The following is a 20,190-nucleotide window of genomic DNA, read 5'->3' as shown; positions in this document are numbered from 1 at the left end:
ATCTGTTTAATTGTCATCTGATGCTTCTTCAACACCCGGTCTATAGTGGAGAAGCTGATAGAGTTGATATTTTGGAATGTAGCATTGTCCTGAAGGCAGGGCCGACCCTAGGTGATTTGGTTCCCTAGGCGAAAGTGTAGATTTTAGCCCCCCCAGACAACTACAAGTAATACAAATAAATAGCATGAGTACAGTGCAATACAACTGTTTAGTGCAATTTGTGCTGACATTATTAACTACAAAATGTTTTCAAACTATGTACAATATATTTGTATAAGATACATATAAAAAGTAATACAAATTTGACGGACGCCCATTTTGTTAACAATTGACAGGAAACTTCGAAAAATTGACAAACATTAATGCTATTTTGATGGTTATTTTTATAGACAATTTTGATTGACTGACATACATGCCTCTACCTTGGGCCCGTTTTTCCTCCTCCTCCTTTCGCCGCTTTCTTAATGCAGTACCTGAGGGCTTGGACCTTTTCATTGTAAAGGTTTTTGATGTATAGACAACAACATAAGCGAGTCATCCATCTATCAATAGCGCCAACATTCTGAGATGATGCGCGACCCTTCCCCCTACCTTTCACTGTAAACAGCAGTAGCAGGTGAGATTCAGGATGCCAGGTCATGAGCTCGTATTATTTGGACTAGAAGTCATAAAAAAATAATTATTATATAAAATATAAATGCAGTATTATATAACATATATAAATAATGTAATGTAATAATGTAAAATAAATACAATTTATATGCTCTATAACATTTTGTAGCATCCTCGGTTAAAATAAAAGTGGTCTCTCCATCTGATGGTTCACAACTTTTATTAAACCTTCATTTGTGTGAACACACTGTAAGAGCTACAATACAAATAAACAAAAATTGCCATTAATACCTCAAACAGTATGTTTTGTGTATCCTTTTACCCTATTTAAGCCATATACTAGGGTGACCATATTCCCATTTCCAAAAAAAGAGGACACTTGCCCCGGCCTTGAAATTGTGGTACCAGTCGCAGTTACACTTCACCTCCTATTAGTCACACAATGCCAACCAGACATTTTCATGAATTTATAAAACCCCCAAACACCCCAACAAGAAAATGGTCGGTCCTACGAAAAGAGGATACATTTGCTCACCCTACCTTATACTATAAATTAATTGCCTTAAATTATTACCTTTTACAGCCTTGACAATCTCTTGAGTACAATTTGAATTGTAAATAAACAATTTAACATTGCCCGTTGCCTTTATAAATACCTTAAAACAAAAATAAACCATACGGAAATACATATTCTTAGTCAATAAAACAGAATTTTGAGCAATAGCATTGCTAAATATTTACCAAGGAGCATTAGCACACTCCAGTGGACGAAAACCGTAACGCTTTACTATCCAGTAAATTACACAACGAACATGAAATATAGCAACATTAGTTAAGCAATGAAACATTGCTCCAATATGAACCTCGTTCTCTTCTCAACCAGGTGCTAAAGAATCGTTCATTGAATTAGTTGTAAACTTCAGTTTTCTCTGATGTCCTGTGGCGCACACATGTCTTCTCTGCACTTGGAAGACAGTGCTACTAAGTACGTCGAAAAAAATAAAATAATAAAAAAAATAAAAAATAAAGTACGTTGGTTACTTACGTCAGTTCCTACCGGTTTATGAGACGTTTACCTGTAGCTTTCGAAATAAAAGTATCAACTATATTATAATAGCACATTAAAACAACGCAATTCTGCAATACAAAAATATTAGCAGGTCATTTGCATATTTTATCTTAGAAAACCTGACGGGGGGAAATATTTTGTATCTTTTTTTTTGCACTGCAATTTGGCGCCCTTTCCACTAGATGGCGCCAGAGGCGACCGCCTAGTTTGCCTGTGCCCTGTGACGGCCCTGCCTGAATGATTGCATTACGGATCTGTCTCAGAGTGATAGCATTATTTGCAATCACCATGTTGCAGATTTCTTGTTCTTGATGGGGATTGAGAAGGCGTCCCCTGCCATCTATTGGAGGTTGTCGGCAAATTCTGGACATAGAAGTGAGAGAACAATTTGAAATGTATGCCTTCTGTATTTGCTACAGAACGTAAATGTAATTGCTATACAGTAAAGTGCATAAATTCTGCCCATTTATTTTCTCAAAATTATTTTCGTTGTTATTTATAGTGTCTTATTGTAACATCATATTGAATTAAAATACTAGAGCACTTTAGGCCTACACACAAACAGAATGACTATTTTATAAATTTCTTGCTTTATATGCACAGTACTGTATACTGTCGTGTATATATACACTTATACACTTCTGTAATTCCATCACTGACCGAGTTCCTACCGGTTTTCCCTGCGAAATATTTGAATGGAGGACACTGTAGAGCGAAGCACATTAGGCTGAACTCGGCGGCCTGCCTCAGCCATTGTGCAATGATGGTTGATGACGGATTTCATCAAGGACAGCATGGTGCCTTCGTGCTCCTCGGCCTCTTCCTCCTATTCCACCACCATGCATTCTCACTCCTCCTCCTCCACTTCCTTGAACTCGAAGTTGCCCTTGTGGATTTACTTGGCCAAGTGCCTCCATGTTCACATTGCAAATGGCACTGGTATTGTTCAATATCTATATATGCATGACTGCAGTATTCACAATCATGGACAGCACCTGTCAGATAATTCAACATAACTGTTTGATTGGTCTACCGAGATGTAGGAAACTCCTCATTTGTTAGTTAATGACGATCAATATGTGAGATTTGTATAGTATATGCTTGATTAATTTTGACAATTGAACGGATGGTTTTGCATATTATGACTTACACACTGAAATCCCGCTGACATGTTTTGGAGAGGATAGCCATTAGACTGAAAAACAACTAATCCAGCTTGATCAGCAAGATCTATTCATTTGGAAAATGTGCTAAATATGGGCAGATTGTGCTAACTGTAGGCTAAATGTACACAACCATTAGCACAGATCCACTGAGGCAATTGAGACATGTTCTAAGACATTGGCAATTTGATAAAAGCAATGAGAAATGCCATTTAGTTGAGACCAATTGTAAGTTAGTTTAGGGATTTGTCTAAAGTATTTTGAAAATGTCATCTCAGTTTCAAGAAATGTGCCAAACCTATGGAGAAAAACTGTAAAATAATCATTCAAAATGCCATCATTCGCCCAAATTATCATGGGGGATTGGATGGATGGTAAAAAATATTTACAGACAAAAATATTTTGATGACAGAACACTAAGAAGCTTGTGCAATGAATGCTTCAGTGAACAAAAAATGGTAAATGAATAGGACATAAAAAACATAATACAGACAGCGTGAACCTGTTTAAAGTTTTTAACAACGAACATTGAGATTGCTGGAACGCACCATTTTTTTGTCGGCATTGTCAAGTCCTGTCACAGGCATGTGGTTTCTTTTGATAATCAAATACATTTATGGGATCATTCACAGGTCCCCTGAAAAGATTGTATGCTGTATAAAAGGAAAAAAAGTGCAAATCCTTGTCATTTTCCACTGTGCACAGTGTTTCCATGATAACTTTCCCAACCTCTGCTTGAGGGGAAAGACCACAGTGTGAATACTGAGAAGAGGAGGACCACCTGAGAACTCTTAAGACCTGGGCTGCTCAGCTAGAACGGAAAAAAATACAATTAAGCTGACATGGCCTCCAATAAAAAAAAAAAATCAATACTTCCACATACTTGCATTGAGTTCACTGAGAGGCCTGTGTGTGTGTGTTGCGGCCCTGGAGGTGGTTCCTGTGTGTCCTAGATAACAGTCCTTGTTGGGCTCCTGGTATAAAAAATAATAATAAAATAAAGTAACATTTTGACATGGATGGTAACAGTGGTCTGGGATTTACCATGTTCCCAGAGACCACGCCGAGACACCTGAGCAGAGTCCTGTTGGCTTGGGAAGTGCCCCACCGGAAATTGAGGCCTGCAAGGCAGTGCACGTCCTGATGGGGGAGCCAGAAGCCTGACCGGACCCTGGCAAAAAAAAAAGAGTGAAGCCGGTAAAAAAACATAATTTGTGATATAAAGAAATGACACCAACATAAATCATTTAAAAACTTATTTCCCCACCAAATATGTGACCTTTAACCTATACAACGGAATACATATTTAAACTTTTTGAGCGACTAGTATATAACTAGTATAAACTGTCTTCCAAGACAAACTTCAATTCCAAATGTTTTCCTCAAGGTTTGATTTTTATCATACCGCTCAACTATGTTTTCATCACAATCAGGACGTTGTTGAGGATGAAGCAGTGTCTCTAAGTTTGGCACCTCCTCCTCATCATCTTGTTTCTTGCTCACAGCTGGGACCTCCGTCTCAGGAAAAGACGCCCGGAGGAGCTGGTGTACAGGGAAGACAAATTTGCAAAATGTTGTCACTGCTCAGTTGTTGTAGAGAAAGGGTTTGCAAACTTTTTGGGTCCAGGGAGCCCTTACAGGGAAGATATTTTTCCAATGATCCCCTTATAATCCTAGAACCACTAAAATGTAACTCTCATGTGTACCCATAAATGCCATAGGAACTAAAAACTCAACAACAAATTCGTATTGAGAAAAAGTGGGTGTTTTTTTTTGTGGTCATTTTTTAAAATAAGAAGGCCCCCCACCTAAACTTAAATAATTAGTATATAATTGATTCTTAAAGTGTGTTACGGGTATAACTAGTGGTACACAAAAGAAGATTAGTACAACTTTTTTAGTACAACTTTCCTATATTTATCCACAGTGTTTATATTCAAGCTGTGAATAAGGTTACAGTGACTTGCAATATTATTTTCATGAACATTTACACCTACACTGATACTGAAGTTAAATGTTGATTATGATGGCAGTACTCAGCATTTTTTTTAGGTGGTACTTGGCAAAAAATGTTCGAGAACTGTGATATGACAAAAACTGGACCTGCAAGCTACAGCTCGCGGAACCCATTTTGAGAACCACATAAAGTCTGCCTACTTGTTGCATATGGTTGCTCTGGTCTTTAAAATCGTCCCACTTTTCACCACCATCTTGCTGTGTAGAGGCCGAGCAGAAGTCCGCAAAGCTTTCACTCGAGGGGAGACCGGACGGACCCTGGGTGTTGTCGGCAAGGAATTGTGAGGACTGCTTAGAGGTAGGACAAGTCCCCTGAGATGCAGAACACCCGTCCTCTACCATGAGATCATCATTGTCATCATCTATATGATTCTCATGGGAGGCGAGTGAGGACACGTTGGGTTCCGAATCCTCGGATGGCCCCTCGAACGAAAGGGAGTCCTGATCCTCAGAGGCAGGGGACATTTGGGGAGCATCCTGAGTACTGAGATCGAGGTGGTGGTGAAATGACCTGGGTTCGGAGTCCATGATGACGTCTCGTGCTTCCCTCAGACCGTTTGCGGGTCTCGTAGCGCCGGTGAAGCCACAACACCACGGGTGTGCCGCCTGCTCCGCAAACATGGCGAAATCGAAGAATCCCACCTCCTCCTCGGGGGTGTCGCAGAACCTGTTCGTAAGGGGCAAAGGCGGCCTGCCGGACGGTTTTGCTTGGTGAAGAAAGTTGCACTTGAGGTGGAATGTTGGATCAGTGTAAGCTGTGAGGCCACGAGAATATCCCCGGAACTCTTCCTCGTCTGATCCCGCCTCTTTGTTGTCATCGTCCAATGAAGGGCGAGCTGATGGGTGCTGAGAGGTCAGAATATCTGGCTCCATTCATTCACTTGAAGGATGAAGAAGACATCAAAGATTAGTTATGTAATTTCAGACAGCAGTTCAACAAAACACCCACAAGTTAGTTCCAACTTTGCTATTGTCTTTTATTACAATTTTACACAAAAGGGAAATGCAGACTTTTAGAACCCAACAACTCTTTAGCACTGAGCTCGTGCAAAATTGCACCATTGGATGGATGGTAAAAAATATTTACAGACAAGAATATTTTGATGACAGAACACTAAGAAGCTTGTGCAATGAATGCTTCAGTGAACAAAAAATGGTAAATGAACAGGACATAAAAAACATAATACAGACAGCGTGAACCTGTTTAAAGTTTTTAACAACGAACATTGAGATTGCTGGAACGCACCATTTTTTGTCGGCATTTTGTTGTAGGGGAAGGCCTGTCAATTGGCATTGGCACAAACCCCTGTGAAGGCAACTGTGTTCACTTTCACACAGCCATCGTGTCAAAAATTGTCACTTTTTACAGCCAAAATCCACTCCCTTTCACACAGCCATCCTGCAAAACAGCCTCAATAGCTGAGCCAAAGTTAACATACAGTATTTCCCTTTTATACACAAGCCAGCGAAGGCTGGAGATACTTTTAGTGACTGCAGAAATATGACAGCTTGTACAGTCCAATGATTCCTGTAAAATGGCCCGCCAGGTTTATAATCCAATGATTCCTGCAAAATGGCCGCATCAGAGCTGTTTAATTAACACAAGACAAACTTGGATTTTACAACATCAGTTACAACTCAAATCTCGACTCATTTGACTTGGCCAAAAATGTCTGCCTTTTTACTGCTTTTATTAGAGTCATAACATTCTTAATATCATTCTTAGACCTTTCTAATGATGCTGGTTTCATTTAAATCAATTTATCTTTGAAATTTTCCGCACACACCAACTGTGAGAAGCTTAGCGTGTGGTCGCTAATCGGTTGATTGACAGGTGTCCTTGCAGGGTGCCTGTATATAAAACCCACAATCAACACAACACACTAAAAGGACCACCACCAACTACCTCAAAAGTCGACCTTTGACGAATAAGAACAACCAGAAAAGTGATGAAACTAACGTTTAATCACACATATTTTACATTCTGCCATTTTGTCAAAAGGTTGATGATTAGCTACTGAGTAGATAGCCAGCTAGCCCGTTCGGCCTGTCGCCCAAACAATAAACACATCACTAAATAATGACTACCTGAAAACACCAAAGCAACATTTTAAAACATATACCTGCAGTTTATTCACGTTGTTCCTCAGCGTGTTGTGGCCGATTAGAAATGTAGCCATCATCTCCGAGTCCTGACGTCATCGTCGTCATACGTAAGCACCAACCCAGATGGTTGATTATGTGTGACGAGACATCTCAGTTTGGCTTTCAAGCTACAGCGATTGTACACACTACCACCTGCTGGACTAACTACAGGAACGGATTTTTTTGTTGTTTTTACATCTTTATTTTCTCAATATAAAAATAAACTAGAAAAATTTCCGCGGAAATTACATTGATAACAAATATTTCGTATTTTTTCATAATTGATAAATGCTATGAGAAACAAATAGAAAATCTACTATTTTCACTGTATTTGGTCAGCAAACACTTTAAACAGTGTAGAAAACATTTGTAATTTTTAAATATCACAAAAAACACAACATATGGACAGTGTTGATTGATTTACAGTATTTTGGTCCTGTGAATTTATTTTTTATGCAGTTACATAAATCCATTGACAAAACAAATACAGTACAGTATCAATACGCTGATACCAAATTCTGATTCTGTGATGTTATGTATTGTTATTTCTTAGTATCAATACACAAATATCACACAATTTGATGTGTTTAATCCTTATCACTCATAGTATAGCATTGATACACCAGTATAAAAATATCAATACTCTTGTCGTCTTGTATTGTCATCACTCACAGTATCATCAAACTGGTAACAAATATTGTTACTTTGATGAGTTGTATAATAATGGCACAGTCTAGTATCAATGCACCAGTATCAAGTATCAAGTATTGCATATTTCATGTAACGATAAAACCTGCAGTAGTCGTAGCAGGTATTAAATATTCGTTTTATGTGACATATCATATCAAATATCAATAATCATGTGTGTTGTATCGTTATTCCTCACAATTCAGGATCAATACCAGTATCACATAATTTGATATGTTGCATCCTTATCGCTCACAGTATACAGTCGTGACCAAAAGTTTTGAGAATGGGACAAAGTATTGGTTTTCACAAAGTTTGCCGCTTCAGTGTTTTTGGATGTTTTTGTTAGATGTTACTATAACATACGGAAGTATAATTACAATAATTTCACAAGAGTCTAAGGATTTTATTGACAATTAAATGACATTTATGCAAAGTGTCAATATTTGCAGTGTTTACACTTTTTTTCCAAGACCTGTGCAATTCGCCCTGGCATGCTGTCAATCAACTTCTGGGCCATATCCTGACTGATCCATTCTTGCATAATCAATGCTTGGAGTTTGTCAGAATTTGTCATTTTTTGTTTGTCCACCCGCTTCTTGAGGGTTGACCACAAGTTCTCAATGGGATTAAGGTCTGGGGAGTTTTCTGGCCATGGACTCAAAATGTTGATGTTGTTCTCTCTGAGCCACGTATTTATCACTTTTGCCTTATAACAAAGTACTCCATCATGCTGCTAAAGGAATTGTTTGTCACCAAACTGTTTATGGATGGTTGGGAGAAGTTGCTCTTGGAGGATGTTTTGGTACCATTCTTTATTTATGGCTGTGTTTATAGGCAAGATTGTGAGTGAGCCCAGTCCCTTGGCTGAGAAGCAACCCAACACATGCATTGTCTCAGGATGCTTTACTGTTGGTATGACACAGGATGGATGGTAGCGCTCGCCTTTTCTTCTCTGGACAAGCGTTCTTCCAGATGCCCCAAACAATCGGAAAGGGGATTCATCAGAAAAAAAGACTTTACCCCAGTCTTCAGCAGTCCAATCCCTGTATCTTTTGCAAAATATCAGTCTGTCCCTGATGTATTTCTTGGAGAGAACTGGCTTCTTTGCTGTCCTTCTTGACACCAGGCCATCCACCAAAAGTCTTCGCCTCACTTTGCGTGCAGGTGCACTCACACATGCTTGCTGCCATTTCCAAGCAAGCTCCGCCCTGGTGGTGGCCTGATCCCGAAACTGAATCCACTTTAGGAAACGGTCTTGGCGTTTTCTGGACTTTCTTGGGCGCCCTGAAGAGTTCTTCACAGCAATTGAACCTCTCTCCTTGAAGTTCTTGATGATCCGATAAATGGCAAATAGGGACTTAACAAATAATTTCAATTCATCTGATCACTGCACATAACATTCTGGAGTACATTCAAATTGCCATAATAAAAATTGGGGCAGTAGATTTTGTGAAAATTAATATTTGTGTCAATCTCAAAACTTTTGACCGTGACTGTAGTATCGATACACGAGTATCACATACCAATATTTTGATGTGTGGTATCGTTAGCTTACACAGTTGTGTATAGTATGCGAAATAAAAAAGTGTTATTAAGAGTGTTTGGTTATTACAAACAAAAATACACATCAGAACACTTAGATGACGTCCTGATGACACACAGTGAGGGCGGTGGCACCGTGTTCGGGGCAGGGCTCCTTCAGCTCCGACCGACGGGTGCGTCGGACCAACATGGCCGCCGCCAATATGGCAGCGCTGCAAATGTACGAAGCGCCACTGACGAAGAAAGTTGCCTTGTAGTTTTCAGTCACGTCCACCAACCAACCTGAAAAAAGGCACACAAACCCATATTAAGTTAAAACGTGCATCTAAAATGTGGAAAAGTTTTTCATTTAATAATATAATAATAATTCATTGTCATTTTAATTGTATTGAATATAATTCATCCATCCATCCATTTTTTAACCGCTTGTCCTCACAAGGGTCGGCCGGGGTGCTGGAGCTTATCCCAGCTGGCTTCGGGCAGTAGGCTGGGTGCACCCTGTACTGGTTGCCAGCCAATCCAGGGCACAGAGAGACAAACAACCATCCACACTCACAATCACACCTATGGACAACTTGGAGAGTTCAATTAACCTGCCATGCAAACCGGAAACCCGGAGTACCCGGAGAAAACCCATGCAAGCATGGGGAGAACATGCAAACTCCACCCAGGAAGGCCGAAGCCCGGACGTGATCTCACGTCCTCTGCACTGGGAGGCAAACGTGCTAACCAGTCAGACACTGTGCCGCCCTGAATATAATTCATGGTGTTTAATCCTTATTAAGTTAACAAAAATGCTTATTTTACTAATATTTGTGTATTTTGTGTAAAATATTTAAAAATGTTAGTAATTCTTACTAATTTTATTACAATTGCTAACCAATTAAATAATTAAATAAAATGGTTATTATGCAAATATTTTATGTAAAATAGTTTTAAAATATTGAAATAATAATTCACGCAAATGTATTGAATCCTCTATAATTTCATTTTAAACATTGAAACTTAAAAAATATATATGGTTAAAAAATACTAATATTGCATATTTACCTTTATAAAAAATAATAATTTAATACTAAAATAATTATTCATTTTAATGTTATTATTTATCATTATTTCATTACAATTTATTAACCAATTATTCAACAAAATAAATATTATAAATATATTATTTGACTAATTTGTGTACTTTATGTAAAATTCTAATTTGGGCCTATTTTTAATCAGTTAGTTAAAATTCATTAATTTATTCACTTCGTTAATTAAATATTTTTAATTAATATGTCTTAAATAATTTAAAGAATCTAAAATATTTACAATTATTTTAATTATCAGGATTTATCATCATCATGTTTCTTTTTCTGATAATTTTTTTTAAAATTATGAATAAGATAGCTATAATTAACTGACACAAAATTAAATACATGTCAATTTTGTATTTGACCATTTTTTGTACAGTATTTTATTATTACCAACAAATAAATTAACAACCTCTGTAATGAGATAAATTTGTATAAATAAATAAAGATCTTTCTAATGAACTCGGTTTTAGGAAACTTATCACAAAATGATAAATGTGACACCGAAGCCTTACCACCAATGGGTGGGCTGATGAGGTAAGGCACAGCATGCAGGAAGTAAACCACGCCCAGGGCTGAGGTGATGTAAGCGGAGCCCATGGCATCCGAAGTGACCACGGGAATGAGCGCCACATAAGCGCCGTCAAAGTAGCCGTAGATCACAGCAAAGATGGTCAGAGGGGCGAAGGAGTGAAGGAGTGGAACCCACATGCAGCTAAGGCCCTCCACCGCTATGGCTAGCATATAGCTTAGCATACGGTAACGATTCAGACACCTGCAAAGGACACAGCAGTATCAAATATCAATATGTATCATCGAACACTTTTGGTCCAGAATCCAAAACATCAGTTTCAAATATCAATACTGTATTTAGATGGGTCATATCATTATCATCTTTTGACGTATAGTATTATCCAAGTCACTACTTACTTCCTGTCTGTAATCCAACCAAAGGTAATGTTGCCCACGATACCGCTGATTCCAAATATGGACATGATGAAAGCGGCTTGCTTGTGCTCCACCCCCTTACTGAGGGCGTAAGGAACCAGGTAGACTACCGGAGTACTACAGCCATACGCCAAAAACAGAAAGGACAGACACAAAACCAGGAAGTCCCGAGCTAGTAAGAAACCAAAGTCCTGTCCCGGGTGGAGGCAATAACAACGGCCTCGGGGCACGTTAGTATTCGCTAAAGGTTCAGAAAGCACAACTTCCGTCTTTGTGGCGGCCATTTTGTTGCACAAGTTACGACTCTCCACGTTGCTAGCAAGAGTAGTGTCGGCTAGCTCCCCGAGAATGGCCGGCGTTAGCATGTTGCCAAGTAAAATGCACTCTGCCAGCTTGAGATCCGCTATCCTGGCATCGGGCCCGCTGGACAGCAAAGTTAGCTTATTAACCTCGGCTAGCTTGCTGTTCTCCATTTGGCAGTTTCTCAGTGCTCCATTAGAAATCAGTAGTCCTTTGGTGTAACTGAGGTTGCTAATTTCTGGCATCTTCGCTGGGATCTCTTTGGTTTCTTCTTTGGCGTTGTTGGACTCGTGAAATATCCTTCAGAAGGAAAACAAACACATTAGTTAGCATTATGTGGCAGCATTAACAACAGCTAGCTTAGCTTGGCATTAAGATGTTTTTTTTTTAAACATACAGTGTACTTTTTTTTCATAATACACAGTGGGCTAAGATAATTAGCAAATTACGTAACCATTTAAATAAATGATATCAAGATTTCTCAAAGTCCAGCACCGACTCACTTGTTAATGGGCTAACTAGCATCCCACCTTTGCTTCTCGCTGGGCTCCACCACTGGCCTCATCAAGGCTCCACACACACACAAGTTAGAGACAAAGCCCCCCAGGACCAGCATGGCTCCCCTCCAAGAGTAATGATCAATAAGAACCTGCACTACCGGAGCCAAAATGAAGGTCCCGATGCCGCTGCCTGGATGGCAGAACGTAACGATAATGATGGAGCAGGATGGTGAAACAGGCGGACACAAGGTTCTTACCAGACTGGGCGATGCCGTACGCCAAAGCTTTCCTCTTGCTGAAGTAGCGGCCAACCATGGCAATGGATGGAGTGTAGCTCAGAGCAAAGCCCAAACCTAAAAGAGTTCACAGCTATACCATTATCTCAAAGTGCAGTATTGACGCAACCAAGGATGTACCTGTGAGGATGCCCAACGAGATGTAGAGATGTTCCAGACTGGAGGCGAAGCAGCTGAGGACCAGACCCACCGAGGACAAGAGGCCGCCGAGCATCACTGTGGCTCTGCATGAAAGACGGTTGCCAAGGAAACCACCTAGAGGTGCTGGAAATGCATGATGTCTGAATTAAGCAAGCTACATAAAAAAAAAAAAATCACTTTTCATTTAAAAACCAGATGAATTTAATTACCACAGAGCATAGTGGTGCAATCAATGAGGCTGTGAATCCAGGCAGTGGTGGAATAATCTCGCTCAAAGTGTAGCTGGAACTCCACGAAAAACATGGAAACACATCTGAACACAAGGACATGGGACATATTGTAGCCTACGAATATATAAGTAAACGCAGGAACTTTTATTGCTACTGGTCTATGAACATTTGCCTTCCAGCAGCAATGTACTGTAGATCAACTTAATTGCTGGGATTCTTTTGTAGCTTGTTTTGCGAGGCAGACTTTACAGGACACAATCTCAACCGCTCCCATAGGCCAATAAATTGGGGCGTCACTAGGTTTCATGGAAAGGGGGGTCCTGCAGGTTTGGGATGTTTCCCTTCTTCAACACAGTTGATACATGATCAGCTCATCAGCAAGCTCTCCATAAGCCTGATAATGATCCTGTTGATTGGAATCAGCTTGTGTTGGAAGAGGGAAATCTCCAAAACCTGCAGGACATCTGCCCTCGAAGACCGAGTTTGCCCGCTCCTGCCCTCGGAGATGCACAGGTGGACAGATATAAAAGGAATACTATACTGTGTAAAAGTTAAAGTCATCATTAGACTTGAAGTGATATTTCCGTCAGTATTTTAATATGGTACACAAACACCTGAAGCATTTTTTATAAAATTAACTCAAAATATACATTGTCTAGTGTAAGAAAAACTGAATGCAAAAAAGGTAGCTGTGTTGTCATAAAGTGAGTCTATCATTTTCAATTAAGATACATTGAATTAATTATTAACTGATCAACAGAGAGGCCAATGACATGAATTTGGCTCAAAGCACAGTAACTGTTTGCTCCCAAATACTTCTGAAGCCACATGCTATATTTCGGTGCATATGTGACCAGAAGGAAAATATTACTCAATGACTTCTCATTTAAATATGAAAGTAATTAAAGTGTGAATTTTTTATTTATTTCAGGTTTAAAACTATGCTTTTCACAATGCCTATGATTGAGATGTTTCAAAGTTTTTAACCCCAAATTATTTTTCTTACATTGTAAGTTTTATTTACAAATTTTAGTAATCTAAAGTTTTAACGTTTGTTTCCATACTCTTTAGTTCTTTTGAGTGTTTTTTTTGTTGTTGCTTAAAATATTGTATTTTTAATTATGTAAAGCAGACCGAGTTTCCTTGTGTATGACGTGCTATAGCTGCTTGCCTTAATTTTTATTTTATTTTTTAATATCTCCACTGTCAGGGCTCCTGCATCTTCCCCATGAGCCCTGCCCCCTTTTTTCTTCCCCTGTGTGTTTTGTGCGTGTGTACTGCTTGGCAAGGTGGAGGAGACTCAGCTGGAGTGGGAACCAGGTGCAGGCAATCAACAATCACCAGCCTACATAAGCCAGCCCTGCACTGTACCCCGGCGTCAGATCGTCGCATACTGACACACAGTCAGTCGCAGCTAGCCTGGTACTTGCCGCTTTTATTTTTATTTATATATATATATATATATATATATATATATATATATATATATATATATATATATATATATATATATATATATATATATATATATATATATATATATATATATATATACATACATACATACATACATACATACACACACACATACATACATACATACATACATACATACACCTATATATATATATATATATATATATATATATATATACACATACATACATACATACATACATACATACATACACCTATATATATATATATATATATATATACATACATACATACATACACCTATATATATATATATATATAGGTGTATGTATGTATGTAAAAAATCAATAAAAAATGTGTGTATATATATATATATATATGCAGGTGTATGTATGTATGTATGTATATATATATATATATATATATATGCAGGTGTATGTATGTATGTATATGTGTGTGTGTGTATATATATATATATATATATATATATATATATATATATATATAGGTGTATGTATGTATGTATGTATATATATATATAGGTGTATGTATGTATGTATGTATGTATGTATATATATATATAGGTGTATGTATGTATGTATGTATGTGTATATATATATACACATACATACATACATACATACATACACCTATATATATATACACATACATACATACATACACCTATATATATATATATATATATACATACATACACCTATATATATATATATATATATATACACACACACATATACATACATACATACATACACCTGCATATATATATATATATATATATATATATATATATATATATATATATATATATATATATATATATATATATATATATATATATATACACCTGCCTTGATCTCCTGCACCAGCCAAGTCTGCCCTCGTCATCCTAACGAAACCCCACAGCCTGTGTGTTCCCTGCCTGGACCGAGCCTCATGTTCAACTCATCGCTTTTGATTGTTCATTCAAGAACTTGCACGCTAACCAGCTTCTCTCTTGTGTCTGCACCTGGGTCCCTGTCCAGTACCCTCAAATCTTAACATCCACTTTCTGTTCCTTACTTAAGTTGAATTAAATGATGCACCTTGACTGACATGTTTCATATTCAAAATATTAAATTCATATTGAGTTTCATATGATTTTTAGACTCTCACTGTCTGCTTCACAAATTGATTTTTTCTTCTTGTAAACTGAACTCGTTTTCACTCGCGTCTCCAGTAGGTATCGCTCCACACTTGCTCTCTCTACTCGTGCTGTTTCCTACGAGGTGCGCATCTCGGCAGCGCGGTGCATTGGGGGTAGACTGGCTGATAGCCTGCTACCAACTTGTCATTGAAAACTAATGGAGTCAAACGGGGGGAGTGCTGATTTGGACCATTTCAACCGTTGGAAAGTTTATGTTTTTTTATTGAATCTATTTTAAAATGAATAGCATGTAGTTACTGACTGCCCTCTGCCGGGACACAACAGTTAAGACTTAAGATTTAAGTGCTTATTTTTTGAATGTGTGCGCTTTATCGGGAGTTGGACCGAGGACACAACACCGGGACGCGATCAAGAGTCGGGTATGAGCTTTTTTCACGGAAGGGGTCAATTGGGACTAGAAGCAGGTTCTTAAATGTCTGTAACTCCATTAGTTGGTCATGTACGTCTGCTAGCAAGCTTTGTGATGCTTCCTGTTCCATCGCTTTCAGGATATTGACAAAATAAACGTTTAAAAAAAATCAATTTTAGTCTCCTATATGTCTGTTTGGATCTTTCGTTTCTGTCTGGAAATTGGGAGGAGTGAACGGAGGTTTACAGGCGTACACTTGTCTTCTCGAGCTTTGCAATGGTGTGTTTTTGCCGATAAACTCCATTAGGACAGTTAAAAATGTCACCAATTGCACCTGTCGTTTTGTCACTTAGGGCTGAAAGTCATTTAAACAATGCTAGCAAGCTTTAAGGTGTGCAGTTACGCAAACACTTTCAGCACTCCATTCGCCGCCATTCAAATGACTGCTTTGTTTGGTAGCAAGTTTTTTTTTTTTTTTTAACTTGATTTCCACGCATGCGCAAACGTAATGCGCACTTTGCTTATACCGGCAGGTTAGGAGCAAGTAGGAAGTTCAAATGGAATGGATTAAGAATTGGATAACAAAACATGACAAGGGCTCTCGCTATCTACAGTACTATTGAAGTGAAATAAATAAATTGATTTCTAATCATAGAAGTAATTAATTACAGTGCATCCGTCACGTTATTTTCTTCAATGCTGCTCGTAGTTGGCATATTTGAAACACTTGGCTGACGCAGTGAAAACATGGACTGGATTATTAATAATGACGTTTTCGACATGAATAAGTGGAATGGTTTGGATAATGACACACGAGAAGCGTGGACGACCTTACATTTGGAAGTACAGGGAAACCAACAGATTTATGATTATATTTACATAAATAATGAGGTGTTGTGCCTGAATATTTAGTTCATTTCGCTTTCTGTATACTATATATTAAAGGTTTTTGATCTTTTTAGTAAAAATTATATATATATATATATATATAGAGAGAGAGAAAATACACAACCAATTCATATAGGGAGGGCTTAAGAACATTTTAGGTAGGCTTGAGCCCCGTAAAATAGGTCTAACGACGCCACTCCTTTGTATTAAATATAAAACACATTACAACAATGTGATGATTTTTCATCGTGTGAGGTCACAAAGTGCACGGACTGTGAGGCCTTGCATATATTGAGTCTTGCATAAGCACGCTTATATAATGTCATGTCTTCCTTCCTCGGGCCGGTCTTGGGCGATAAGGACGAGTTAAGAAGGAGGTTATCAAAGGACATCTGCCACTCATTCACACCTTGATCAGTTATTACTATTATTTTTTAAGAAAAGACACCACCTCTGGAAAAGCATCACGAGTGTTGGTTCAACAACAAAAATGAACACAAATCACTTTGCAGGACTTGATTTATAACTTTGGATATGTGCTGACTTTGCACAAAAAAAAAAGTGTCAAATGGAAATGCCTCAGTAGGAATTCAGGGTCTTAGTGGGAGAACAAAAAGTTGTTAACACTTTAAGCTGTTCAAGAATGAACTCCTGCTAAGGGAAAGACTACTTAGAGGAGCTAATAAAAGAGACATTAAAGGCAATATACTGATTTATACACATTTACTTGTTTTTAGAATGTGGTGGGGGCACCAGTGCAGGCTAGTCAAACTGAAATTACGCACTAGTGTTAATTTCATCAACAAAAACTAAACAAAAATAATTTCGTCAACACACATTTTTCACCGGACTAAAACTAGACTAGACTAAAACCCTCATTATTAAACAACAACTGAGACTAAATCAGTATGTATTTTTGCCGACTAATGAAGACAAGACGAAAATGTACTTCACTTGATAAAAACTGGACTAAAATCTATGGACATTTTAGTTCATGAACAAAAACGAGACGAATATTATATGATTTTGTAAAATTTTATCTCGGCTAATCTGTCATGTCTGTGACACTGTAATGTGACACACAGTGACACACCCCCTTTCAAATCTGCAGCTAGCAAGTGCAACATGCACAAACACATGGGACACACAGGAGGTGGATTCACGGTGAACGGTTAAAAAAAAAGTTTAAAAAGTAAGTAAATTACAATTATAATTTAACATTAATCCAATAATATTAATGCGACCTCTAACTATTGCTGGCTAATTTACTAGCTCATAGCAGGGAGCCATAGTAGCCACTGTAATTGTGTGAAGTTGTTTTTCATAAAAAAGATGAGAGAAAATTTGATGTGAAATAGTTTTAGATCCGAAATGTTCAAGATTATCTGCTGACAGAAAAAAATATACAGGGGTAAAGATTGTCCTGTTGACTAAAACGTTGACAGTTTTTGTTGACTAAAACTAGATGAATAAAATTATGTTTTTTTAAAAACTAAAATAAAGACTAAAATGCTAGATTTATAGTTGACTAAAAATTGACTAAATAAAAACGGGATGAAGTTGACTAACTGTGATAAAAACTAACAAGCGTGACTGAAATTGGACTAACACTGAGACTAAATTAAAAAATGCCTGATAAAAATGAACACTATTACGCACATGCACGTACACACACGCACGCACGCACACACCTCGTGACTGCGCGTGTGCAGATGGTGGCGAGGAAGCAGGCCATGACGACCATCCACCCCCAGCCGCCCTCCTCCGTCACCTGGCCCCGGCCCGGGCGGGGCTTCTCCTGCACGCTGACAGCCATGGCTTCCGACCAATCAGGGGCCCAGTTGTCAACAGTGGCCCCTCCTTCTCCGCCTTGGCTTCACGCTCAGGACACCTCACAATGTCGGCGGCAGCTTCTCATTGGCCGAGTTCTTCTGCTTTGGGCGGTTTGTGGAAGGTCCGAAGGAGATTCGCGATGTTCCCGCCTCTACTTCCTCGGCTACGCCTCCACTTCCTCTTTCTCTAACACATGCAGACACACGCACATTCCAGTTGTTTATTAGCCTCATTTATTTCACATGGAGTTTATTCATCCGCCTTGTGTTAACCTGTAAAAGTTTTGATTAACAGCTGGTGTCATTTAAGTGCACCTCAAAGTAACACAAATAAAATAATTTTGACTTTTGTCTTAGGCTTTACACATGTTTATAAAGAAGACAGCAAAGGTGGAAACATTTTCAACTTTTACAAGCAATAACCACCTTTCACAAGGAAAAACAGCATGTAAATGTCTTTCACACAGTGATTTACTGGGTCAACGTTGTCCCCCTATTCCATTTCAGTGTTGTTTATACTTAACAGAGACATGGACAAATGTGGAAACATGTCAACTATTACCAGCAGAAGTGAGTTAAGTGCCCCTGTTACGGCTCTGTTACTGCCTGAGAAGATGGAAATTTGTCAGTTGAAAGCACATAGTGTTTCACACAGCTGGGCCAAGAAGAGGTCAGTGGGTTGTTTTCTGGCTTATCACCCGGCATGTGTACAGACACTTTTGCAAGTGCGGTGAGTCACACCACTTTACTTATGCAACAGCCTGCCGGCTAACAAGCCGGGACCGGATAAAGGTTTGTCACTGACCCACACCAAGGCACATGCATGCACACAGTACAGTGTCAATACTGTGAAGTTTGAGACCCTTTCCATGAATGCACACGGCCACCCGCCTGTCTATTTTTATCTAAAAAACAAGCGTTCCCTTTGTGTTTTTCATGGGGATATCCGACACTCGGGGGAGATGAGGTTACAGAAATGGGGGCAAACACACAACAACAAATTTAATGGGATTTCTTTTAGTTCAGCTTTGTAGTTCTGTGTTGGCTTAGTTTTAAGGTTGTTGTTTTTTATCTGTCCAAAAATAAATACAAAGATAAAGGTTAAAACAACAACAACAGACATCTAATTTGTTATGGGAGTCAGCACACACCTGCTACCTTTTAAAGTGCCTCTGAATCATGTTAGCATGTTTTAGGCCTACTTCTAGTTTAGACTTTAACTTCTTCTTCATTAGCCAAGCTAGTTTCTACTCGCTGGCTAGGCTAGCTTTAGCCATTAGATTTAAATTTGGTAGCTTGTTTCACCTATGTCGCTAACTACAGACTAGAATGAGTTCTCAGAAGCTAAAATGTTCACGACAGCTTGTTAACTTACGCCATAAAGCACATTTTATTGTTTTCATTGCTTCTTTTCAGCATGATGTGCAACGTCTGTGTAAACAACTGCACATTTTCTCATCGGCACTGCTGTCAATCAACACGGGGCGAACTTTACAACCTGGATAACCTTTTACAGCCACAAGAGATGACGAAGCAAAAAAGAAAAAGAAAAAGAAGTGAGCTTTGACCTTTCTGCTGTAGCCAGCGCTTTCATCACAGCCTTAAATCCTTATCAAACATGTTTCCCCCCCCCAATGTTTGTCGCGTGCATGTGTATGTGTGCGTGTGTGTGTGTGTTGGTGTGGATTCTTGGAGCTCATGCGTGATGGGAGTTCCTCTGAAAGG

At 38.6% G+C, this 20,190-nt stretch overlaps 2 protein-coding genes across 2 annotated transcripts; both read right to left on the bottom strand.

The window, feature by feature from the left end:
- Positions 1-3,330: 3,330 nt before the first annotated feature.
- Positions 3,331-7,106, bottom strand: LOC147164180 (uncharacterized). Its single transcript, XM_086093748.1, has 6 exons — positions 6,984-7,106; positions 5,002-5,740; positions 4,250-4,386; positions 3,889-4,015; positions 3,728-3,818; positions 3,331-3,655 (listed from the first exon to the last, which is right to left on the bottom strand). The coding sequence occupies exons 2-6, from the start codon at positions 5,731-5,733 to the stop codon at positions 3,636-3,638; spliced, it is 1,107 nt and encodes a 368-aa protein (XP_085949874.1). The 5' UTR covers positions 5,734-5,740; positions 6,984-7,106; the 3' UTR covers positions 3,331-3,635.
- Positions 7,107-7,604: 498 nt separating this feature from the next.
- LOC147164179 (monocarboxylate transporter 12-B-like) lies at positions 7,605-18,726 on the bottom strand. The gene is made up of 8 exons (XM_086093747.1): positions 18,325-18,726; positions 12,711-12,814; positions 12,481-12,624; positions 12,322-12,417; positions 12,095-12,254; positions 11,247-11,864; positions 10,832-11,091; positions 7,605-9,519 (listed from the first exon to the last, which is right to left on the bottom strand). The coding sequence occupies exons 1-8, from the start codon at positions 18,447-18,449 to the stop codon at positions 9,332-9,334; spliced, it is 1,695 nt and encodes a 564-aa protein (XP_085949873.1). The 5' UTR covers positions 18,450-18,726; the 3' UTR covers positions 7,605-9,331.
- Positions 18,727-20,190: the final 1,464 nt, after the last annotated feature.

The sequence above is a fragment of the Leptonotus elevatus genome, chromosome 13, assembly GCF_054856555.1.
Source record: "Leptonotus elevatus isolate MCC_2025b chromosome 13, RoL_Lele_1.0, whole genome shotgun sequence".
Classification (NCBI taxonomy): domain Eukaryota; kingdom Metazoa; phylum Chordata; class Actinopteri; order Syngnathiformes; family Syngnathidae; genus Leptonotus; species Leptonotus elevatus.
The sequence above is the reverse complement of the archived record's forward strand: the minus strand, read 5'-3'. Positions and strand labels throughout refer to the sequence as shown.